Here is a 26,002-nt window from a genome sequence, read left to right on the forward strand (position 1 = left end):
GTTTGTGTGCTGGTCTTCTTGGTCAACTCATCGTCCGTGGATGAGTGGAAAAGCTCACCACCTTCAAAAGAAAGGTCGAGAATTTGACCTTGCACATCACTTATGTTAGCGGCATGCATCCACGCAGATCGTACTCATGTCTGCCACAATGCGGTGACTATATGCGCATGCCTCTGGTGACTATATTACTATGTCCTACTGAGGATTCTAACAGATCCAGAGTAACCAGCTTTGCCTGCTTCTCAGAGGGTAGATGCGGAGCAAAATCCGAGATCTCTTCATAATCTCTGATTGCAGCTGCAAGCAATACATCGGCATTAGCCTGAAGTAAATGTAAAGCAGTAATAGGATATACAGTTTTTCCAAATAATTGAGGGGCATCTGTTACAATAAGCTAGTCCACAGGGTTTTAAATGAAGGGAAGGTATACCTTCTGGGGATGCATTGATAATGAAGCATACAATTATGTACTACCAGGTGTTCTGGCAGAATTTGTGGCAGAGGTCCTGTGTGATGTCATTAATTCAAGATGGCTGCTGTTACGGATACTAATTTTGTTTTTGAGCTGTAACTGCCTTTAGGGTGGTTCTATTAAATATTTGCTAAGTAGGTTTTTTTTGTGAAACTTGATCAAAGGAATAGAAAAGTTTGTATAAGGAATTTGTTTATATCTTTTACCGTTACCGAGATATAGCCTCTTAAATTGTTGCTACTTCATCGCAAACCTTCGACTGTATGCTCACAAAATTAGAATGTTTGAAATGTGCAACTTTCTCATTGAAACATACCCTTTATTACAACTGCGATAGCTATTTACATTTGATGAGAAATTAAGGTTTTACAGGTCAACTTCTAAGTCCCGGAGTTCATTTTCATAATTTACTAAATTGTTCTCATCACAGAGCTCTTCATCGCCACCACACTTTTAGTTCTGTGCACTTTAGTGACTGAGCTGGGTATTTGCAATGCACAGCACACCGTCCTTTGACACATGCACACCGGATCAGCTGTATGATTGATTGCGGTGCACATGGAAGCGTACAGATAGGAGAATATTAATGATCTGCCTTCTCCCACCCGAATTGTGATGGCTCTAGGAGATACAGGTGCTGATCAGTCTGTCGCCACTCCACCGCCTGATAATGAGCCCTTAAGATGTATGGTATTAGAGATAATCTTGTTCTCGGCAGATTTAGTGAACATCCACCAACGCAGTTGACCAATGTCCGAAATCTTTGTTCCTGGCGAGTAGACTTGATAAATGAATCGCTTATTAATCATTCATCTTGCTTCTTAAATTCACCTAGACATCCAAGTCTTTCCAAAGCTTCAGTGATTTCTTTTTCTGAAGTCTTGAAAACTTTCCAGAAAGATAATTTTCCTTTCTTCGTAAAGCTCCTGGTAAAATCACACCCTCAAAGGGCATGAAGCCCTACTAATGCCCGCACTTTTGTAGGCCATAAGCAGTCCCTCCATTCTCTCTCTTTCTCCCCCTTTCCATCTCTCTTCTCGCCCCCTCCATGGTGCTCTCCATCTCCCCCATCTACTCTAACTGCTTCTCTCATCTATGCAATCTCTCTTTGGAAGTCTGGAAGGAAAATGTTCAGGAAAGATCTCCTGGTTTCCATTTCCAATCCAGGCCTGCCCATCACTGACACACACGTCAACGCTTCTTCCAGGTAGACTGCCACTGACATCCTCTTTGTTGTTAACTCTCCGGACCTTTGGATTCCCCATATGGTCTCAGTCCTCGCCCCTTTCTCTTCTTTGCCCATTAATGGTGGAATCCAATGAGAAGTACTCTTGGCACACTTCCCATCCTCTAGGGGCATCATTAAGATCTACCAGAATGGCACGGTCATGGACCAGGGCTCTCAGCCCAACCTCCTCCTTCATGATGGATGTCTTCAGTCTCTCACCATCTCCCCCTTCTCCTGTCACTCCTCCTACTGCCGCCCAGCACCTTGCCACCACCGACGGGCAAACCACCTTTCTGTACCCCTCCTCTGAAGACCTTCAAAGGTGGCAACCAGCTCCACTTAGCTATCCCCGAACTCTCGGTCAGCAACTAAACACTCCTCCGACATCTGTCACCTCCTTCAACACTTTGTCCTTGACATTCTCGCCCCCACCAAGACATGGTTCACTGCAAGCTGTGTCACTAATTTTGACACACTCCTGGAGGGCTTCAAGATCCTCTCTAAACTCAGGCCTAACCGGACTGGGGACAGAGTGGCCTTGGTATTCCCAGAATGGGTCCCTGCTACTATCATACCCACTCAGACCTACTCTTCCATTGAATGCCTCGTCTGAAAGCTGGGTTTCTCTCCAGTCCTCTTTCTGACTCTTGCCACCTTCTACAGGAACTCTGGCCCGGCAACCCTCTTTGTTTCCGAGTCGTCTGGCCATACCTCTTCTATCCTGGCCTCCAAGCCTCTCTTCCTTAGAGGCTTCAATATTCACCTCGACTCTCCTGATGCAGCCTGTGGACTTTTCCGCAGCCTCTGTGACCCTCACCATTCTTCCCTCCGGTCTGACGCACTCAGCCAGACACACCGTGGATGCTCTCATCTCAGCAGACATCCCCATCTCCAACCCTCTCACTACTCCCCTCTTCTGGTCTGGCCATGCTCTCCTGTTCTCTCAACTGGATCTCTTGGGTCCCCTGGCTAAGCCTCTGCCCACACAGCCAGTCTTCTTCTCAGTCTTTCGACAGATGAAGCGGGTGTCAGTTGCTGCTTTTGCCACCACTTTCATGCCCCCCTCCCACTCCTGCCACTGAATTTCCCACTGAAACAGCCCTTGCCAACCTTCACCTCTCCAACTCCAAAAATGTGGACACCATTGCTCCTGTAATGAGAATCTGCATGCAGCCTGTTCACAATCTGCAAGGAACTCGCCAATCCTTCTGCAGTCTCCATCTCTCCTCTGCCATCCCTGGCCCTCTGCACTGCACTGGCTTCTCACTTCATAACCAAGACTCAGGACACCCTGTCCTCACTCTCCTCTTCACCCTCACCCATCTTAGACCTCCCTTGGCACATCTCTCCCCTTACCGCCTAACTCTCCTCTTTCTCGCCCATACCACTGGATGAGATCTCTAGACAAGTCCTCTCTATGAAAGTCTCCTCCATACAGGTGCTCCCCTGCTCCTCCAGAATTATCAAGGACAACATTGTATCCCTTGCTCCAGCCTTGGCTGATTTCTGCAATCACATCTTTGCCACTGGCTGCTTCCCGCTACCCCCCTCAAGCACTCCTTGTGCAACCTCTCCCCAAAAAGCCCTCTGCTGACCCCTTCTGCCCACCTAACTACTGCCCTATTTCCATTAACCCCTTTTTGGGCAAACTCTTGGAGAAGCTGATCATCTCCCAGCTGATCCACAACACTGAATCTGTTGGTTGTCTCTACGACCACCAGTCTGGCTTCAGAGGAACCAGAGGCACGGAAACTGCACTCCTGAACACCTATGAAGACTTGCTCTTTTATCTCAATTCCAAATCTCCTTCCGGTCTCATCCTTCTTGATCTTTCCAATGCCTTTGATATAGTCAATCATGACACCCTTATAAATCTGCTCCAGGATGGCCTTGGCATCACGGACCTAGCACTGAACTGGTTGACCTCCTTCCTCTTTGACCGACTTTCCCAGGTTCAACTAGGCCCCTTTATCTTCCCCACCACACTCGTCACCTGCAGCGTCCCTCAGGGCTCCAACCTCTCACCGTGGCTCTTCAACATCTACCTCTAGCCCATTTGATATCCGCCTCCTCTCCTCACTTCCAGTGTTATGCAGACGACACGCAGCTCTCCTTCAAGATTCCCTCCACTTCCTCCTCTTCTTCCTCTCTCATTCCTGTCTGACTGCTACTCAGGCATGCTGTGCTGCCAACAATCTCTGCAATAATTCCAGTAAAACTGCGATCCTTCTCATTGGGAACCATGCTCCCTCGTTACCTCCTACTTTCTGGCCACCCTGAATGGGCCCCCTCCCCTCACCCTCTGGTGAGGCAAAAAAACGTCATCTTCGACTCCTCTCTATCCTCTCCTCACATCGCGGACCTTGCCAAGAAGGCCCACTCTCAGCTTCACCTCCTCAGAGGCATTCTCCCTTTCCTCACCTTCCCCCAGAAACTCATTGTCTCCAGAGCTCTGGTCCTCTCTAGGCTGGACTACTGTAACAGCCTCTTCCTCAATCTGCCTAAATCCTCCCTTCACCTACTTCAACTAATCCAGAATAGGACTGCAAGCCTTATCCTTGGCCTCAAGCCCAGGGACTGCATCTCTTTAGCCCTAAAGTCTCTCCACGCTTTCCCTGCTTTCCCCTGGCACTTGTCGAAATGGCCGCCCCTTATCACTCGCCTACCCCAGGGGCCCTTGACCCTCCTTGTCCCCCACCACTTTCATGCTCTCCACTCTCCTTTCCCTTCTTAGCATGAATGCATTCCTCTCAGACCGGCACAACCCCCTCCCCACCCCCAGACTCCCCTGCACTTGCACGACCCAAATGCCACAAGGTCTAGTAGGACCGTTTCTGTTCTTCATCCCCATCACCCTCCCCTTTTGTCTTGTGGTGCCTTGAAACACCTTCTGCTGTATAGGCGCATTATAAATACCCAATAAATAAATACCTCTGTTATGTTAGAAACCTCTGTATGTTCTTCCTCTTCCAGGATTCTTGCTGCGAGTAGCTGTGTGCATTGTGAGCCCAACTGGTACTTGCAAGTGCATTTCGCGGGTATGATGTGTGGTAGAAGTGCTCGGGCAGGAAGCTTTACGTGCCGATAGCATTTCATATATAAATATCTGACAATTTATGGGCCCTGCTCATTACAGTGGTATCCTGCTTTTTTGAATTACTTTACATATCCATCTGTCCTTGACAGCACCATTCGTAAAAAAGTACATCTGCCAAATTCATTAAAAACTTCCAGTGAATTTCAATTGTTCATAAGAATTATATATATAATACATTACTCGCTGTAATCGTGTTTCTGATGCTTGTATCTGCTTAGATTCACATGCTGTGTATAGCTCGACATCTAGTGGAAGCTGCAGAGTAGAACAGTAGTAGTTGTTTTCGAAAAGAGACGTTGACAGGGCGTGCCAGTAATACTATCCCTAGTGTGATGTTCACTGTACCCATAATCCCTCACGCGTCGAGGTCCCTCAGATAGTTATTTTTTCTGACATGAGGTGTAATGCGAGTGCAGTTATATCCAAGCAGATACCTAACAGACAAGCTCATAAGTATCCATGCGCCTTCTCTCTGAGGGGAGGAAGGGTGGGTCGCATGTGAATCTAAGCAGATACAAGCATCAGAAATACAATTACTGTGAGTAATGTATCCCTTCTGAGGCTAGTGGAATCTGCTTAGATCACATGCTGTGCATAGATTAGTGAGCAGTGGAAGAAGGAGGTGAGATGTGAGAAGGTTCATGAGCGAATAAGTGTCTTAGAACCGCTTGTCCCACTTGTGTAACTGTCTTGGAATGGGTGTCAATGCAGTAGTGCTGAGTGAAAGTATGTATAGAGCTCCATGTAGCTGCTTTGCAAATACTGTCTAAAGGAACATTTGCAATGAAAGCCAGCGTGGCTCCAGTACCTCTTGTGGAGTGGGCCCTGGGTGTAAAAGGCAGTGTCTTATATGAAAGGGAATAGCACAGTTGGATACATCCGACTATCCACCTTGAGATGGCGTTCTTAGAGACGCAATCTCCTTCTCTGCCTGGCGCTATAGTGACAAACAGTTGATCTGTTTTTCTGAGCGGTCTGGTCTTGTCTACGTAGTAGAGGGCCACCCTGCTCACATCTAGTGTGTGGAGATTTACCTCAGCGGAGCATTTGGGGTCTTGGAAGAAAGCCGGTAGCTCAATAGACTGGTTAACATGGAATTTTGAAATGAACTTAGGTGAGAACCTAGGGTGAGTTCGTAAAACCAGTTTGTCCTTATGTATAGTAAAGAAAGGATACTGCACTGACAGAGCTTGGATCTCACCGACTCTTCTTATGGAAGTGATGGCTACTAAGAAGCCAGTTTTATAAGTCAAATGTTTGAGACTAGATTTGTGCATGGGCTCAAAGGGGGGCCGATGAGCTTAGCAAGTACCACATTCAGGTCCCAACCTGGTGGTGGGTTAGAAATTGGAGGGTGGAGTCTCTTTACCCCGTCCATAAATGCTTTGACAACTGGCACCTTCCACCATGACATTTTGTTATGGGAAGTGGTGTAGGCGGATAACGCTGCCAGGTGCAGTTTAATTGAGTTAAAAACTAACCCTGCATCCAATAGGCGGAGCATATAGGTGACGACATTGTACTCCTAATCAGCTGGGTTCATTTGCTTATTCTGGGCACCAAATAACAAATCGTTTCCATTTGTCATAGTAACAGTGTCTTGTGTTAGGTTTTCTTGACTCTTTCAAGATATCCATACATCTCTGGGGTAAAGTGAGGTGTCCGAACTCTAGGACTTCAGGAGCCATGCTGCCAAGTTCATTGAGTTGGGCTGAGGATGCACTGTTAGTCCCTCATGCTGGGAGAGCAGGTTGTACCGGCACAGGAGTTTGATGGGGTCGCACACCGCCAGTTTGCATAGGTGTGGATACCATGGTTGTCTCGCCCACATAGGAGCAACTAGGATGAGCGTCATCGGTTCCCTGTGGATCTTGTTCACCACCTTCCTCATCAGAGGGGTTGGTGGAAAAGCGTAGGCAAACATCCCTGACCAACTCATCCATAGGGCGTTCGCCTTGGAGCCTGGCAGGGGGAACCTGGACGCGAAGTCTTGGCACTGACTATTTTCGCTTGTGGCGAATAAGTCTATAGTTGGAAAACCCCACAGGGAAAAGAGGTGTTCTACAACCTCTTCTTGTAGACGCCACTCGTGTTCTTCTGGCAGGAGTGTCTCTGCTCAGTGAGTCTGCTAGAGCGTTGAGTTCCCCTGGAACATGTTGAGATGCCAGGAACATCTTCCCTCTGAGTGCCCATCTCCAGATGTTCTGTGCAAGTCTGGATAGATTTGGAGAACGTGTCCCCCCCTTGTTTGTTGATATAAAACATTGCTGTGGTGCTGTCTGTTAGGATCTGCACCAACAGACTTGTTAAATGGGGTTCCAATGCTTGGAGGGCTTTGAACACTGCTAGAAGTTCCAGCACGTTGATGTGGTTCTGAGCTGTAGAGTGGGACCACAGACCCTGAGCTGTGTGGTGAAGGTAGTGCGCCCCCCACCCTGCTAGTGAGGCATCTGTTGTGACCACTGCTTGTATCTGTGGATCATAGAAGTGTTTCCCTTGGTCAGATTCTCTCTCGTCCACCAGCAAATGTTTTGTACTAGTGTTGGCGAAACGACCACTAGATCATCCCACTGGCCGTTTGTCCCGAGAACATTGTTTTGCCAACCACTCCTATGTGGGACGCAGGCGCACGTGGGGAACCAAGTAAATGCAAGATGACATCATGCTTCTTAAACGCATTGCTTTGCGTACCCTTATCTGGCAGCCGGCCTGATAGTGTGGTATTTGCTGTAACAAGTTCTTTACTCTCTCCTCTGAGGGAAAGACTAACCCTTCCTCTGTGTTTAGAATAGCTCCTAAGAACTGTTTGGAGGTGTTGGGCACCAGGCTTGATTTGTTCTCGTTGATCGAGAAGCCCAAATGAGAGAGGAGGTTGATTGTTGCCTGAAAGTTTTATCTGCAAATCAGAGGTGAGTCCCCTGTTATGAGCCAGTCGTCCAAGTAAGGGTGCACTGGTATTGCCTCCCTGAGCAGGTGCGCTTCCGCCACCGCCAGTACCTCGGTGAATACCCTTGGAGCAGAGGCTATTCCGAAGGGCAGCACCTTGAATTGGTAGTGCTGGTTCGTTATCTTGAAACGCAAGAACCTTCTGTGCGCTGGAAACATTGGAATATGAAAATAGGCATCTTTCATATCCAGTGTTGCCATATAATCCCCCTTTTTTAAAAGCGGGATTACTTCTTGTAGCGTGGTCATGCAGAACTTTTGTGGCTTGACATACTTGTTTGCAGGCCTCAAATCCAATACAGAGCGCATAGTTAGATCTTTTTTTGGGCATAAGGAAGTAAGTTGAATATATACCCCTGTTTACCTAGTTGGCCGGGATCACTTCTATGGCGTTCTTTAATAGAAGCGCTGTAATTTCCTCTATAAGAATCCGTTGATGTTCTACTGAGTGTACCTCTTGTCTCGGGGGTGATCGCAAGGTCTTTGAAGAAGGTTTACACATAGCCCCCTGCTACGGTTGACAGCACCCATCTGTCTGAGGTAACACCCTCAATTCTTCGTCCTACTGGAGATGCATGGGAGGGTACTTGGAGCGGAATGTCACTTGCTCTGAGGTGGCTTGCCACCTCGAGCTTGGTCTCTGCCCAGAGTACCACGACCTCTTCACTGTCCTCGTGGAAAGCCTTGAAAGAAATCTCCTTGGTTGTTGCCATAGGAACCCTGGTCCTGGTTGTATCCAGATCCACTTTGAGAATTTTGTCCCCGAAAGCGGCGAAAATTGTTGTTGCCCCTCTGCCCCGTGGGTTTGTTTGTGAGCTGGCCCAAAGACTAAAGGGTTTCGTATTCGTCTTTAGCAGTTTTAGTGCGTCTTCTACCGCCTTGCCAAACAGCACATCTTTTTCCACCGGCATATTAAGGTGGCCTGTGTTTCTGGCCTGAAGACTGATTGGCAAAGCCATGCGTGTCTTTTAATGATAGTGCCCTCTGCAATGATTCTACCTGCACTGTCCGCTGAGTCAAAGTTTGAGTTTAGGAGACAGCCACTGCTCTACTATCTGCTGCCACCTGGGCTTTTTGCGATTTCGAGTCTGGTAGGCTGCAGAAGAGGCTACTTTTCTCCCCATTGCATAAATCTTTTTGCTCTCCTTGTCCAAAGGAGCCTCGGAGGAAGCAAGGGGAGTGCCTGCTCTTTTCCGTGTGGTGGTAACCACAAGGAAGTCCGGTTTTAACTGGCCTCTTATGTAAAGTGGGTCACAAGGTGCGGGTCTGAAAAGATTTTCCACACGCGGGTTAACGGCCCATGTAAGGTTGGGTGCCTCCAAAGAAGGTTGGATTCTGCGTTGCACAGACTTTAGTATTGGAATAAATTGTCCTACTGTTTTTTTTTTATCTCCCAGCAATTGCTCAGCGAAGTCTCTGTCTTCTACCACCTCTTGGGTATCTATGCAGAAGTTTTCTGCCGCTTTAGTTAGAACTTCGTGGAGTAGGGGTTGGTTGTCTGTAGGGGAGTTTACTACTGGAGGATCCCTATTAATGGGTGAATCCAAGGAGTAAATGTTTGCCTCCTGGTCTGGGTCTTCATTGTCCCCATCATAGAATTCATCTAAGTCCTCATCCATAAGTTGTGGATCAGATGTATCAATAAACACAAGATCCTCCTGTTCTTCTTCTAGATGGACTTCAGGGTCATACAGATCTAAAACTCTGCCCCGAGTTGGGACATCAGTACGAACCCTCTTAGGAGGGGGTTGAGAGACAGGGGATTGAGAGACATGGGGTTGAGAGCTTGAAGGGGCAGAGGTGGGTGGGGTGGTCTGGTCTGCAGGCTTAGAAGCTGGGTAGGATTCTTTTCAAAGAAATTCCCAATAAAGGACATCCTACACATAACCCTGTCGATGTCCTCTGCGGACCAATCTTTCGAGCTTGGAATTACAACTTCGGGCTCGGAGTTGGGAAGACCCATGTCTTCATTAGTGGGTGGGATAGGCTTAGGTCTAGAGTCTTTAGGTCTCCCTTTGGACAGAATGTCTTCTGTATGGGAGGTTTGAGTGTGTGTTATGGTGATTATCCCCACCCTGGGTCCCAGAGGAGTGTGAAACTGACTTTTTGGGGCCTGACGTCTTGCTTGCTGAAGAACGTCGAATTTCGGGTGCAGGGCCAGAGGTCTCGTCTGCGGACGAATGACCCTTGGATGTGGTTTTTTCGCGAAGCACCCTGGTCGTCTTTCGACATCTTGCAGTCTTTCAACTTTTTACTGTCTTTCAACCTCTTTGCCTTGTCATGCGGCGATCTTTAATGAGATTGCCCAGAGGATCGGGATTCACGGGGTGCCGAGCGTTGTCGAGTACTTGTCATGATCCCTGCTTCCAAGGGGTCAGGACTTGCCTCACATCCTTGGAAGCAGGCCCATAACCTTGATCCTGGGTACCAGCCAGTCCCTATCGGGACCTTTTGGACCTTGTCCTGGCGCCAATGGCACCAGGCTCATAAAGATGACCGGTCCCGGCGCTGGAAGCGCCGGGCTCATAATGCTTAAGAGTGCTTGGGTGGACCTACCTGCAGCAGACCATGCTGTTTACTTACCAGCTCGATGGTCTTCTGATCCTACTCTGCCTGGAACTACTTTTCCTGTCTGGGTGGGGCAGGAGCCACTCCCTGGAATCAGAACACAGGAACTCTTTTCTTACCTGGGCGAGGCTGTGGAAGAAGACGCCTAAGCACTACAGAAGGCTATTTAAACCACACCCGATTGATGAAACGTGCTTCGCGTTATTCTGCATCTGCAGCAGGACGCTCACCGTGTCAGCTCCAGTCTTCCTGAGATTCTTCAGCTCCAGTTCCTGTGAAAACGAATTCCTTACCTGCTAGAGATCCGATCCTCAGCTGCACCTGCCAAGACAAAACAGGTTAGCAGAATTCAATTCGAGAGCAGCGCTCTTACTTACCAAATACGGCGGCATCTTCCAAAGCCTTCCGCCGCTTTCTTCGGCTCCCCATCGACATCTGCAAAGAAAAGGACTTGATTAAGCATTGCATTCTTGAATTGCTTACCTGCGCTCCGCAGGTTCTGAACTTCAAGAAGCGCTGCATGCCGGCATCTGCAAAACAAAGGGAGACATTTTAAGGCGCATTCTAAACCAACCATAAACTTTCTACTTACGCGCTCGTACGTTCGCCGGCATCCATCTAGCAACGCTCTCTGCATCCACGATCTGCAAGGACAAGAGAGACATTAAGGCGTGCTTTTGAAACAAACAGCAGTCATTTTACTTACGTGCACCGCGCTTCGTCTTCTTCGTACATACGCGCTTGCACGATCCTGGGCACTTATTCATCAGCGTCCATTGCACCTAAACCTGCAGGACAAAGAGACATTAGAAAGGGTGACAGCAACCGGTCATCTTTCCTACTCACCGCATCATTCCTCTACAATTTCAATCTTGACACCCTGAGACTGAGCAAGGGACTGGGTGCTCCAATAACTATCAAGAAACCGCTCGTGCGGTAAACGGCGGTATCTTCCAACATCAACCTCTGCAATCAAGAGGATTGTCAGTGAACCAGTGAAGTAACTGGTACTTGCGCCCCTGCAAAGACGCAGGATGGAGAGCCCGGCCTTAATATATCTAAGGTGAGCAAGCCACGCCCTTGGTTCGAATAAGAGGACTGAGGAAGGAGAAGTAGAGTCAATCCAGTTCCTAAATCCTTGTTCTTCCGTCTGCAGACACCTCACTCTACACGTCCGGTACATCGTGAGAAGGGGACCAGCCCTAGGAGAAGGCCGAGATCCACGAGTCACACTAGAAGACACGGCGACAGCTCAGTCCAGCCCAGCGCCTCCGTGGAAATCAGGTGAGCGTTACAGAACTCGACTCATCTGTTGAGTGCAGACTGGGGGTTGTGCGTTTTGTGGGGTGTGTACTTGGAGCGCTACCGCTGCCGGGTGCAGTCCTCACAACATGGCCGCCAGCCTGTCCTACGGGGTCGGGGGCTTGTGCTTGGGTAGGTACAGCTACTCGGGTGCCCTCGCCGTCCAAAAGTGCAGCGTCGCTGCCATCGCTGAAGACTCTCTCCACCTCCATGGCCTCGAGTTGCCTGGCGTGGTGGGCCCAGCGCTTAGTGGAACGGTCCTTCAAAGTCTTCGGCTTGAAGAGCCTACAGGCTCAACAAGACGTCTCGACGTGATCTCTCGGGAGACACGTTGCAAACGAGATGTTTGTCTACCCAAGGGAACTTACGATTGCACTTAGGGCAAAACCTAAATGGGGTGTGGTGTTCTCCATAATACTGGGTAAAGGTGATGGCAGCTGGGCGAGCAAAGTGTAGGAAGGGGAGAATATGCATTCTACAAATGGCCTCCTAACAATGGCCTCCCCCCTCTCTCCCTACTGTTTGGGCGCTGAGGCCTGGGGCAGCCTTCCAAGGCCATACGGTCCGTCGCGATGGTCTTCGACGGTAGTCTTCTTTCTGATTCTTCAGCGTGGTATTACAAAGCCGAAGAAAGGATAGAAAGAGAAACTATCTTAATTAACAAAGTCAATGGGTAATTTGCCGAAAGGAACTCCGCTATACGTGTCCGTCTAGCATGGCGGAAAAAAACAATCTGCGGGCCCTTGACACGTGAGGGATCATGGGTACAGTGGATGTCACACTAGGGATAGTATTACTGGCACGCCCTGTCGACATCCCTTTTCAAGATTCGAAAACAACAACTGTAATACTCTGCAGCTTCCATTAGATGTCGGGCTATGCACAGCATGTGATCTAAGCAGATTCCACAAGCCTCAGAAATAATATATATATATATATATATATATATATATATATATATATATATATATATATTCAAAGAAAAAACTTTGTTAAAGGGGGGTTATGGTTACAAGTAAAATCGAAAAACCCCAGAAATTCACCAGTTATGGTAAGCTAAACAACCTTAACTCGCGCCACCACCGTGCACTGCTAAGACTAACACCCAGGAAATCAAAGATGACATCACAAATGTCATTGATGACATTACTGATGACATCACATATCTGGGCCACTTGTTTTTGTTTATTGACATATATTGGGCAGGTGGTTTTGTTCACTGGCAGTCAGAATAATACAATTGAAAAAGGTGCCATCCTGGTTCCACTGACCCCTTGCACAAACCCTATATGTGTTACATAAGGCGGCTATTCCATCCTTATTGCAGGCAGAACGCCCAGGGACAAAGGAACACAGGGGAACTAAATTTCCCAGCAGGCCGTGTGCTTCACGAGCCTGCTGGCATGGGAAGAGCCACGCCCGACGATCTGCACATGCGCGGGCCGTGCCCGTGCACTCCCGCTTGCTATTCCGGCTTCAGAAGGGAACAGACGTGTTATCCAGCGCTCCGCCCAAGGTAAGCCTATGCGGGGCACTCGACCCGCCTGAACACTCCACAGGCCCTGCGTCATTATACAGATAAGTGTTAAAACTTTGTGTGAGGAGAAGACTAATCCTTTTGGGGGCATGTTTTACAATTCAGCGGTAAAGACTGCAGTGCATGGCAGACACTAATCCGCATGTTGAATGCATTCTTTGGAGTGAGAGTACTGAACGTTCTACAACGTTCTGGGTGAAAGCAACCAGAAACGCACGGTCTCTGACCCCCAAAACGGAGAACTGTAGGAAACGCGTGTGCGGAGCCTCGGGAGACATTAACCCGTGCAGCGCGCACATCTCGCTCACGATTACCCATTACATGGGTGTAAAGCAAAGTGCTAGAAACACTGAAGTTAGCTCGCCTCTCGCTCATTGTTATTTTTGGTATTTTCCAGCGGAGCTCCATCGCAGAACATTCGGGACTTCCCGTGCAGCAATAAAGGACCTAGGACTACAATCCGCAGCTAAGTGCATTTTTTTGTTTAGTCGCTACTTGCAAATTTGTAACCTCACATGGTGTAATGTGTTACATTGCAAAAGTGGACACGTAGATTCTTATCTGCATGAAAGTAATGCAGAAAGCAATTCAGTAGCACATGTAATGCTTACCTAGGTGCAATAAGTAAAGGGCATAGGTTAGAACTCCAGGCAAAAGCTCAAGCAGTGTGGTTAGCGGCTCCACTAGAAAGGCTTCAAAACTGCTGGGCAAATTGTGTGTGGGTAGTGAGATTGTGGTCTGAAAGGGCGGAGAGTACACCACAAGCTGAACCAGTGGGATAAGCGGCAGGAGCTGAGGAGCATCTTATCCTAATCACCCATACCCATCCACAACATCTTCCTAACCCTCTTACCGGTTACCCTGCTACCCTCTACCCCTCCAATCTACGGACCCTAACCCTCTTTACCCGACGGGTCGCGGTTACCTGTGGTTCCTACCAGTCCCAGGTGCCAAGACCTTACGGGGATGCAGGAGTTTGTGCTGCCTCTGCGCCAGACAAGATTGTAGCAGTCGTGACAGGAACATAAGTGACCCTATGAATTACCGAATGATGTTGACCTTTAAGATATACTAGAATGGCATATGTTACGCCGGGAAAAGCTAGTATCCTCAAATTCTTGATCTGCATGAGATGCAACATCTGCTGTTAATTTCATTAAGACTTGTTGTTGTGGTTCATGTATCCTTTTGGGATTACTAAAAATAATGGCTATACATTCAAGATCTTCTTCCATCAAACTTTTGATTTGTTTTCTTTGGTCGTTCATCTAAACCATTGTTGGCTGCAATTTTCCTGTAAAGCTTTTCTCCCATTGTTGTTACGTTGCTTTCAAGGAGAAAATCACTGAAGATACAAATTCAACTTTCGAAAGACACTGAATTTGGCAGCATGTTTTAGTTTAGTGTAGGTGGCGTTGTAAGACATTTGCTACATGTGTTCCAACATAGCTTGTGATATGCAATTTCCTTTGCGTGATGGTCTCCAGCATATGTACAATTGTTGAGCCGAATCTTCAATGTGCCATTGTTCGACTGTTCTACTGCTCTCTTCAAACAAATGCCTGCTGAATCAGTTGCTACCAAATATAATTGATGCCTTTTTTCCCCTTCTTTATTGCAAAAGAAGCATTCATTTCTGTCGTACATAGGTATTTTTGATCTTGTAGTGTAGCTTTGTTTTACTTCTTCCTCTTCTTCATGGCTGGAGACAGACGGTTTTGGCTCACATAACTGCTCTGCATACAATATTTTGCTTCGATCCAGGTTTGCCTCACGAGTATACTAATTGTAGCATTCCGAATGCCACAAAGCCTTTTCAGTTTTTCAGGTGTTAAGTTGCCTAATCCTAGAATTATGTTCAGGTATTCGTTATTGTTCCACTCAGCTCTCTTAATACACTCTGAACCCTTATCATAACATTTTGGATTAACTAGGGAAGATTTTTCTTTTTTTCACTTAAGATATACAAGGAAATGTCGGTTATCTGGTTTCCTTTTTTGGCTGATTATGGAAGTTCTACTTTTAAATGACTTTCAATATCTGGAGGTATTGACATTTTGAAAAAGATTTGGCTGGAAGGCAGAATCAAATTTCACGCTAAAACTGCTCTTAAATAATTTTGAAAAGTCTTTGCCAATTAGCAGAACCTGTCACAAAATAGAAGGAAAACTGTAGAAATAATGAAAAACAAACTGCAAACCAAAACTTCTAAACAATAAGAGATATCAAATTATTTTAGGGATCTGCTTTATTCTGTTTTTTATGGTGAACAAAAAAGGTCCTTAGAAAATATTTGATATGATCACTTTGAAAGGAGTTATGAATCAAATTATGATTCATGAATTGTAGCGGTGGCCATCTTGGCTTAATGACGTCCCACAGGCCCTCTGACACAAATTCAGACAAAACACATGATTATATGCTTCATTTGCAATGCACCTCCGGTTTGAACATAACATAACAGGCGTATTTGTAAAGCGCAGTTCACCCCTGAAGGGGCATCTTTGGTGCTAATAACAGATGTTTGTTACCCAACTTAATGGAACGCATTCATTTTATCGACCTCGGAAGGATGGAGGGCTGAGTGTACCTGCCATTTCTTTCGAACCTGTGACCATGCGGTCAAACACAGGCCCCTGTAGTGGATGCATACGTCCACTGAGCCACAGACCTAGTATTCATAACTTCCCTTCATTCAAAATCCCATGGATTTACATATGCCCCTTAACTAAAGCTTCGACCGTTTAGCTTTTTTTGAAAGAAATGCAGAGGATGTTGATGAAGCAGTGGAAGAATCAGTCGCACTGGTTAAGCATACAACGATGTGGCCGCTACAACAGAAAAATCAGGTTGCAGATAAGAAGCTAGTAGAGGTCCCTCAAAACCCTGTTGTCTATAACATGCATCCAGCCTTTTTAAGACTGAAGGGCATTAATGAGGTTATGCCCACAGCTTTAAGCTACCATCAGATTGAACTGCTAAAACTTCTGTCAGGTTTCCAGACTCTGGCTGTTCCTGCTGTAGTGTAGGTAACATTGAAAAATTCTATGAAGCCCCATAGTCCATCATGAAAGGCCTTGGCCAAGGACAGAAAGTCTGCTTCCTCCTCTTCATCCTCCGTGTCTTACAACTTGTTCTCAGGCCTAGAGTTTATGGCTTTCCTGTACCTTGGCCCTTTAAGTATCCCAGGGTGTTTGGTTGTCAGTGCCTAGATCAGGAGGTGGTGGGGGGGGGGGGCAGAGGAGGCTGAACTGGTGCTAGAGGTTGTGACTCGGATGATCTTATGGCATGTCCTCCTTGATTAAGGCATTGATTAAGGCATCATAATGTCTGAAATCCGTGGTGACCTTATGAGGTTCAAGAACCTCTCAAAAAACCTACCTTCACAAGATGGGGAACTTTGTAACAATGTGCAAAGAGATGAAGTTGTTGATGTTACAGGTACTCAGGGGGCATGTCTAGGTTCCTGAGCCCAAGGGACCAAGTATCTCGCAGTACTAGAGGTAGTTGGGAATGTAGTACACCAGGGGACATCTCCGTCTGAGCGCTGTACCCTACTCAAGTGTTCTTGACTTGATCCAATGCTATCCATTGTTGGATGTGTGTGGGTTCTTGACACAGGCTCCATGGCCTTTTCAGACAGTGAGGGGTCTGCTGAAAGTGGCGTTTTATCCAATGAGGTCACCATCGCAGCTGACCTGTCTCTTCCTGCTGCCATTTTATAGTGCGGAGACTGGTGAGGCAACATGGGAGTGTGTGAGAAAGTGTCTGGCAGCGAGCCTTCAAGAGGAGGTCTAAATTGACCCTCACAATGGGGCTGGATTCTCGTTGGGACCTCTGAGCTCTCTCTAGGAGGCTTATTGCCCTCAGCAGTAGTGCTGGTAGTCATCCTGCGTAAAGGCGACCCCTCAGGCAAAGGTCCAGTGATAGGACCAGAAGGCCCCTCGGAACAATGTACACTAGTAGAGCTGTTCAGCCCCTCAGTACCAGCCCTGGTGGAGTTGAAGGTCCCCTCACAGTACAGCCAACAGTAGCCGTTTGAGCCTTGGGTCTGGAACCAGTATTCGGTTTCCTCCCAGAGGAAGAACTCCCCGAAAAGGAGTGTGCCTTCTGAGGTAATTTAGAAGAAGGCGGCGAGGTTACCTTATCGGTTTTTGCTTTCTGGTGCGCAAAGTTCTTCAGGTGTTGCAGTGATGTGGAAAAAATGCCCCTCCAGCACGCAAGCCTATTTTTTATGGACCAAGGAGTCATAAACTGTGCACAAATCCCACTAGTGCTCGGGCCCCAAACACTCCAGTCAGTCTATGAGGTTCCAAGGCCGGAAAACAACTCTTGAGGAGGCGCACCTACTGAGGCACGACTAATGTGACATATGGCGGTGGAACTGGGGTCAGAATTAGAAAAATGAAAACATTAAAACGTTTGAGGATTTGTAGGATAAGTGTGTAGCAAAACATTTGCTGACGAAGTGCAGGAGGCCTTTCGTGTTGCATGTAAAAAGGGACTAAGGTGTGGTGCTGGAGTGCGGCGTTAGCATGCAAAGTCCTACAATTAAAACTTCATGGAAGTGCATATTTTTTCTGTTCGAAAAACTCTGCTCCTGTCCCTCTGTGGGGAAGCCCATACATTATGGAGGAAAAGGGATGGGGGGGGGGTAGGAGTCGGGTATTTACATGGATCTGTGATCATGACAGACGTTTTGTTTCCCAGTCCCCACTTCTGCATGCAGGAAATAATTGCGGTGCGCTGGCCCTGCTACCTCCCTAGACAATGAAAGGATCTCCATTTGAGAGCCGCGGATAGCAACTCGGCAGTTATGCTGAAGCTGGACCTCCCATACAAAAACTGCTTCCGAGGATGCTAATAACAATGGCAAAGTTCGACAAAATTGTGCAAAACCTCCCCAAGAAAAATAAATCAAACTCTCAATTTGTTTGTGGAAGTTTGAGTAAAGTTCATTCCCAATGAGGCAAAGTTGTAAGGGTGTAGCCTAAAGCTGCAAATCCTATTCAAATTCCTATATGGAAATGTTGCTCTCGCCTACATACAAACAAAAAAAAACATGCAATGGCCGACTTTACATCAAACCAGCACGCAACATCGAAATCTGGTCCGGGCCAAGTTGCACACTTTGCTCACGCAACACATGCCTGAGACAGAGCCCTCTTCAGAACAAAACAAAAAAAAGCTCGAAAAGCACGGCAAACATAATTCACCTCCACCATGCACAGTTCATGACATCACACATGCCCACACTGATAACAGCCCCCATGACTGCATATTTTACATCTCCAATGTGTGAACGCACCAAGAGAAAGAGGATGGTGGGATTGTGTTTAGTGCGTGCAAACCCTATGACGCATTTCCTTAAGCTATGATATGAGGCTAAAGATAAGGAATGTATCTGGAGCATGGGAGATGGGCATGCAAGACAGTCGCAGGGTATGGCCCCATGCCAAGCTGTATGGCAACCTAACGGTAAAAAACAGCCTGTCATAAGTGTAAAGCGGAAGTGTAGAGGGACAATGGCATCTTTTTGCAGAGATCGCCAAAACGGATTTTCAGGCCTTCATGTGAGGAATTAATTAAAATACTGTAAATGTTCTGCACAGAGTCCAGTTTTAGTTTGTTTCGAAGGTGTTCTGGATCCCCATACACTCGCTGCACAATAATACATACATGGCCTTCTATTTTCAGGTCTGAATTAGGCCACTTCAGATTTTGGAGCAATTTTTTCTAAAATGTCATCACATCAGCCCAATCCTAAACCATGTCAAAATTGCCCCAGCGATGTGCTCGGTCTATGCTCCCATTTACCCATGTTATTTAATCCAATCATTTGCACCACTTTCTGTTCGCTATACTGGCCAAGACATCTTTCCAGATTTGGTTTTCAGTGGTTTCTTTTCAAAAACAAGGTTTTGAAAATTGGAACATTTAAAGGTCTGAGGAGCTGAGTAAAATAAAATGCTTGAAGACTGCCACTGAGTAATTCAGCATCGGCTGCAGTTTCGCTTTTACACTCCCGTAGCCCTCATTTGACCACTCCCCATGTGCACAGGCTACCAAAGGACCCCTTTTCTAAAATGCATGCACGGGACCATCTTGATTAATCCCACACATGCTGACTTTATTTCCGAAAGTACTGACTGTTGTTCTCTCAGGTATCTTTGCACAAAAAGGTACATTACTGACTGTCTTAAATACAAAACGTTAGCCAAAATGTAATCAATGTATATACCCCTTTAATTTACTGAACAGAAAATAACTGTATACTCATTGAAACACCAAGGTCTGCGAAAACCACAATTCCTTGCAGCAATATCAATGAAAATGGAAAATATCTTACATCAGGCATCGAAAGAGACTGATCCAATCCTATCTCAACCTTGTTAACCACGGCAATACTGAAGGACAAAATGCCAACGAACACAGAGACCTAGAAGAAAACAAACGCAAGTGAAATTAATTTGACATATGTGGGCTTCATCACAAATAAACAACCCCCAAGCCACCTTCCCACTTCGCAGGTGAGGCAATATCTACATTGATTTTAACTGGCCAAAAAATCCTTACGGAGTAAATTCAGATTTGCACACTAATAGGGTTTCTAGCCCACTAAATGAGAAGGAAGCAGGACAACATAATCTTGCAGGGTTCTCAGAATCATTGGGAATGCAAGGCTGAGAAGAACAAAAAATAATAACAGTGTCCACGAGCTGTGGAACACTCGTCCACTGCACACTCGAAGGTTTTGTCAATAGACAAACCATTATTATTAAATTAACCTTTTAGGCAGGGTTACCCACAGTTTTTTTAAGTAAATCAAGTCTTAATGGGGCTAATGGCCATATGTAAATCTAGTACAACGTAATTCACATTAGCATTATTCACCCGAATCATCATTGTTGGTACTGTTTCAATAGAAATCCTGTTTCAAAGAACACACAAATGTTTTCTCATGAATCCCAGATTTCTTAATTCAGGAGAGACCATATACTTCTTGATTCAGCAACAAACAAAAAATGTCTTCATGTGTTGTTTTTACAACAGTATTCAATGCATATTGTCCAATCTGATACCCAGCTCAGATTGGTGAACAAAGTTCAGTTCAAAGATACAAAATCAAAATGGAATAAATTAGATAACAAAAGTATCAAAAAATATCAAAAGGTATCACAAACTCAACGCCTTTCGGGACTTTCAATCCATTCTTCTGGAGCAAGGCTATTTAATAAACGTTTGTGATTTGTAAAATCTTCTAATTCATTCTGTGAATTCTGTAAACATGAAAAAATTCTAATCAGAAACTCTCCCGACAGCGTGCTGCCTTCTTTACAAGTTCATAACTGGAGAATCTTACCTCTCATGGGCACTCTTTCGCACTCCCTAACGGGCGTTTTCAGTATGTGTTCAAATCGAAGAAAAGGTTCAGGAAGTGGCCTATGGGCAGAATAGTGCAAAAACGATATTATGATTTCCAACAGGATTTCTAGCTGTACCCTTAGTTGATATATTTTCTTCCCCTACCTGTGGTATTGATGTGAGATAATCACAGACTTCCGTCCATATCGACTTCTGATTTGCTATGCAAAGAGGGTCCCTAAACGATGGGAAGCTTCTAGGTGTTTATTTCTTCAAGCCTGTTAATGTCAGTCCAACATCCTCCATGTCTAGAATAATGATAATATATCTTGTATAATTGGCATCTCTAACTATATAGTCTCTAACAAGCTCACACCGCCTCCCAATTCAAAAATATGTATTACCTTGGCTGGTCAAGCATTCATGTGCATCCAATCCTTTACAGTAGCTGTAGCCTTGCGGCTCATCTCTTTCACAGACTGGTGAGTTCCCAATGAGTCAGTGCTTTCTATGACCTAAAATAATGCAGACCGTTGGATGAAACGTCCGTCTAAAGCTCATGTGTAAAATGCTACTGCGTCTCTCTTTTGAAGCTTAGCAACCATTTCGCTGGGTCTTACCTTAGTGTGTGTATGGGAACGCAGTCTCAGCTGTCCTCTCAAAGTTGGGGAGAGTGCTGACTCTCCACAGCCATATTAGATTTGTGACGTGTGCCCGGGTGGGGACGTCAGATGTAAACAAATGACATCACCTTGCAGCACCCCTATAGTGTATATTAGTCTTTGGAGATGGAAATCACTGTGTAATGGATATGCGTATGTCACAATCTTTTTCTCCTATAGTTGCGTGCTAAGGATCTGTTGTAATTTCGTATGGGTTGTACATTTGGCTATCACATCACATCAAATAATCCATGTCCCTTACATCCTCACAGTGTGATAATTATTTGATGACATTTTACATCCCCACGGTGAGATGATTTTTTTGATTGAAACAGAACCAACAATTATGATTTTAATGAATAATGCTAATGTGAATTACGTTGTACTAGATTTAGATATGGCCATTAGCCCCATTAAGACTTGCTTTACTTAAAACACTTTGGGTAACCCTGCCTAAAAGGTTAATTTACTAATAATTGTTGGTCTATTGACAAAACCTTCGAGTGTGCAGGGGACGCGAGTGTTCCACAGATCATGGACACTGTTATTATTCTGTATTCTTCTACTATTACAACCCAGTGTCAGGGTTGTATTTACTCCTCTGCACCTCACTACCATTCCTAACTTTAGAAAGACTTATCAACATCAAGTGGTGTGCACCAGTGATATTGTTTTTAATGCTAGGCTGAGAGCCTATGCGTGTGGCTAGAAACCTCTGAGGTCTCAGTCTGCTCTGCAGCTAAAGCTAGTACATTTCACACACTGGCCCAGCAGAAGTTACCAAGGGTGGGAGTTCCAAGAGGCAACTGTTTTGTTTATCCACCAAGCAGCTGGCCACGTTTGGAAACCTCTGATGAGAATAGTGTTTTTTTGGTAGTGTTAGTGATACTATAGTTCAAAATCATACAAGCATTGCTGCCCCTCGTGCTGAAGAGGTATTGTGGGCAGGGGAAGAGTAGGGCTCCAGATGAAAGCACAGACCAAAATGGCTCTCAATTTCAAGTCAGATCAAATCACTAGTGTATGTATGAGTTTAGGTTCACTTTATGGCAAGCACAAAATCTCCATACTCAAGACATGCTTGAAACCTAAATTAGACTTGTTAACATTTTAGAAACTTTTGCCTCGAATGTCTGTATTATAGTGTGCAGTCCTCTCACACTCCCGACCCATAGGGCCATTGTGCTCAGTTCAGGACCAATGTACCCACCTTTCATCAGAAGCAAGAAACAAAGCAAGCAAGCGCATGCTTGCCAACATCCACCTAATACTTCAGTACAGATGGACTTTAGCACTAGGGCTTAAATTGAAACTCAAACTCCAGGTAACCACGTAGATTTTATGTCACCACCATGTAAAGGCTTATGAACTGTCTACATTCATACTTCAGTCAATCAGTTTACCAAATGAATAAGCAAACACATTTTGATGCCATTTTATAGGTATGCATTGTGAAAACCAGTGGCATTTTACTTATAGGTCTGGGGAAGTACATGTGCATCAGACGGTGCGCAAATTATAAGTTACTCTCCGTAGTGACTAACGTACTCTTAGTCCATAGTCCCCTTTCCTCCATACTGTATGGGTCCCTTTCAAGGGACGGGAATGGAACCTTTTTCACCAGAAAAACCTTCTTTCCCTATAAATTTAGAGGGGCGGGGGCACGGCCCAGGTAGCATGCGCTGCCCTGACTCCGCCCTCCAGCGCCACACCTCAGTCCCCATTGACGCATCGATAATAGATTTAACATTGCCTAATGACACCAGTATTACTGGGGGGGAAGTTGGTGGGACGTATGGAGGAAAGGGGACTATGGACTAAGAGCATGTTAGTCACTACGGTGAGTAACTTATAATTACTCTTCGCTCCCGTCCCCTTTCCTCCATACTGTATGGGGAATTACAACTGATTGTAGCCCCAGGGTGGAGAGGAGATCCTCCTTAAGCAAATAAGTTCCTGAGAACCGCCTGTCCGAAAGCCGCATCAGATCTAGAGCCAGCTTCTAAACAGTAATGCTTGCAGAAAGCCGAGGGAGAGGCCCACGTGGCCGCCCTGCTTATGACTTGCCAAGGGACATGGCGCTAGAATGCAATGGCCGTTGCCTTGGCCCTGACTGCGTGGGCATGCATGTTGGCCGGGAGCGGTTTGTGCTGGCCCTCATACGCTTCTTTGATGGCAGAGACCATCCAGCGGGATATGGAGGCCTGATAGCCTGGCTTCGAGCCTCCGAAAGTGACAAACAGGGCGTCCGACATGCAGAAGCCCTTGGTCCTGTCCAAGTACAATTTTAGGACACGCCTGACATCCAGGCAGTGCAGCACTTGTTCTTCGTTCAAGTGAAATGCACATGGAACCTTGGGCAGGAATGCCGGGTGCGTCAACATGACTTCCTTGTCCTTGTGAAAGGTGGCATTTGGTTCAGAGGCGACCAGTGCCTGGATCTTGCTGACTCTGCGAGCCGAGGTAAGACCGACTAGTAAGGACGTCTTGATGGTGACCAGCCTAATGTCCACGGACGCCATTGGCTCGAATGGTTTGTGCGCCAGGGCGCCCAAGACTATGCTAAGGTCCCACACAGGGTGCGGTCTCCCGACGGGCCGGTAGAGCCTACCGAGACCAGTCGGATGTTTTTTGACGATCGGGTTGGAGGAGGAAAAAATGCCTTCCTCTGAGTTCCTGTAAGTCCCAATGGCTGCAAGGTATGTACGGATGGTGACCACCTGTACGCCCGAATGAGCAAGGTGTGCCGCAAAGGAGAGCATGTCATTCAAATTGCAGGCCAAGGGATCAATTCCCTTGGAGTCTGCCCAGTGGCAGAATCTGGGCCATTTGCTCTTGTACTGGGCCCTGGTGGCTTTGCTCCTGGAGCCCTGTATGATCGCCAGACTGGCTTGTGAGAGGCTAAGGTGCCGAAGCGTTACCTGCTCAGGTACCACGCTGTGGGCTAGTTTCCCTGGTGCGGGGTGGATGATTCTGCCCCCTGCTGTGCCAGAAGATGTGCTGGGCCAGTCGGGAGGTGTATAGGGGGCACCTCAGAGAGGCTGAGGGCTCCGATAACCATGGCCTAGCCGGCCACCATGGAGCAATCAGAATGATGGAGTCGGTGAGACTCCTTGATCTTGCAAATTACCCTGTGGATCATTGGAGTGGGAGGAAAGGCGTAGGCCTTCATGCGGTTCACTGGAGGTGAAACGCGTCACCCAGAGAGCCCGGGCCCTGACCCTGCCAGGATGCAAACTGGGGACACTTCTTGTTGTGCCAGGTGGCAAAGAGAACCACTTGGGGGTGACCCCACCTGTTGAAGATCTCCTGAATTACGAGGTCGTTCAGCTGCCACTCGTAATTTTCCGCCTCCAGGTTGGATTCCCCTGGGAGGTGGACTGCTGAGAGGTAAATGTCCTTTTCCAGGGCCCATTCCCACATGCCGATCGCCAGTCTGCACAGAGGAGGGGATCCGATGCCTCCCTGCTTGTTGACGTAGTACATGCTGGTTGAGTTGTCTGTCTGGATGAATACAGCCTTGCCCTGGACAAGTGGTAGGAATGCTCAGAGCTAGCCAGATGGCGTTCAGCTCCAACCAATTGATGTGGTATTCCTGCTCCTGTGGAGTCCAGGTGCCGTGGACCGAGAGATCGTCCAGGGTGCCTCCCCAGCCCTCGAGGGAGGAGTCTGTGGTGATGGTGGCCTGCAGAGAGGGCAGCCGAAAGGGCTTGCCCGTCCGTAGGTTGCAGTCCATGAACCACCAGGTTAGGTCCGGATGGAGGGATGGAGGAACGTTAATGATCTCGGATTGCGAGCCCCGCTCCTGATTCCATGAGGCCGCGAAGTGCAGCTGAATCCTTCTCATCCTTAGTCTCGTGTGCGGCATGGTTAACAGGACCACCACCAGTAGACCCAGGAGATGTTGGTACCACCATGCAGAAGTCACCTCTCTGCTGAGGAAGTGGGCAGTGGCTCTCTTGATGGCCAAGAGCTGTGGTAGGCTGCAGCTGTGACTTCTTGAGGTTGAGCCAGAAGCCCAGATCGTGCAGTGTGTTTATAAGGGCATGGGAAGAGTGGCAAACCGCTTCCGGAGATGTAGCCCTGACAAGCCAGTCATCGAGGTATGGGTAAGATGTCGAGGCCCTGTGCTTGGAGGAGGGCCGCCACCGCGCTCATGAGTCTGGTAAAGACCCTGGGGGCCGAGTTGCGGCCAAATGGAAGGACTTTGTATTGGAAATGGTAGCCCTTAATTCTGAACCGTAGGAAAGAACGATGGGGCTGCCAAATCGGGACGTGTAGGTACGCGTCCTTCAGGTCCAGGGAGCACATTCAGTCTCCCTTATCCAATGTGTCCGCTGTAAAAGCTGGCGTAACCATCTTGAATTCTTGCAGGGGTAGGGAGAGGTTGAGGGTGGAAAGGTCCAGCACAACTCTCAGGCCCGCCTGGTTCTTCTGAATGGTGAAAATCCTGGAGTAGAAGCCAAAGCCTCGCTGGGAGGATGTGACTTCCTCCACTGCCTGACTCTCTACGAGCGACCGGATCTCTGCCAAAAGAGTTGCTGTACCAACCTGTGGGAGAGGGGAAGGGAGGAGGGAGGAGAGGCTGGGATAAGAAGGCGGTACCCCGTGGATACTAGGGGGAGGATCCAGTGTTACGCGAAAGTCTGGCGCCAGAATTGTGCATGGAGAGCAAGCCTGCCCCCCACCTGAGACACGTGGACCCGAAGGGGTGTGTCATGCCTTCTTTCCCTCGAAGGCTGACGCTGGAAAAAAGCCCTTCCACTCGCCCACGTTTTCTTGTTTGCTCCGGTTCCGAGACGGCAAGCGGTCCGGCTGCCTGGAT

At 47.2% G+C, this 26,002-nt stretch overlaps 1 protein-coding gene across 1 annotated transcript in view; it reads right to left on the reverse strand.

Moving 5' to 3' along the window:
• The window catches only part of NPC1 (NPC intracellular cholesterol transporter 1), an 847,233-nt gene that overhangs the window by 221,639 nt on the left and 599,592 nt on the right, over positions 1 to 26,002 (reverse strand). Inside the window, exon 17 of the mRNA XM_069620902.1 lies at positions 19,500 to 19,589. Coding sequence (XP_069477003.1) covers positions 19,500 to 19,589 — 90 coding nt within the window. The remainder of the gene's footprint in view (positions 1 to 19,499; positions 19,590 to 26,002) is intronic.

The sequence above is a fragment of the Ambystoma mexicanum genome, chromosome 5q (assembly GCF_040938575.1).
Source record: "Ambystoma mexicanum isolate Mex_15411 chromosome 5q, UKY_AmexF1_1, whole genome shotgun sequence".
In the NCBI taxonomy this organism is placed as follows: Eukaryota; Metazoa; Chordata; class Amphibia; order Caudata; family Ambystomatidae; genus Ambystoma; species Ambystoma mexicanum.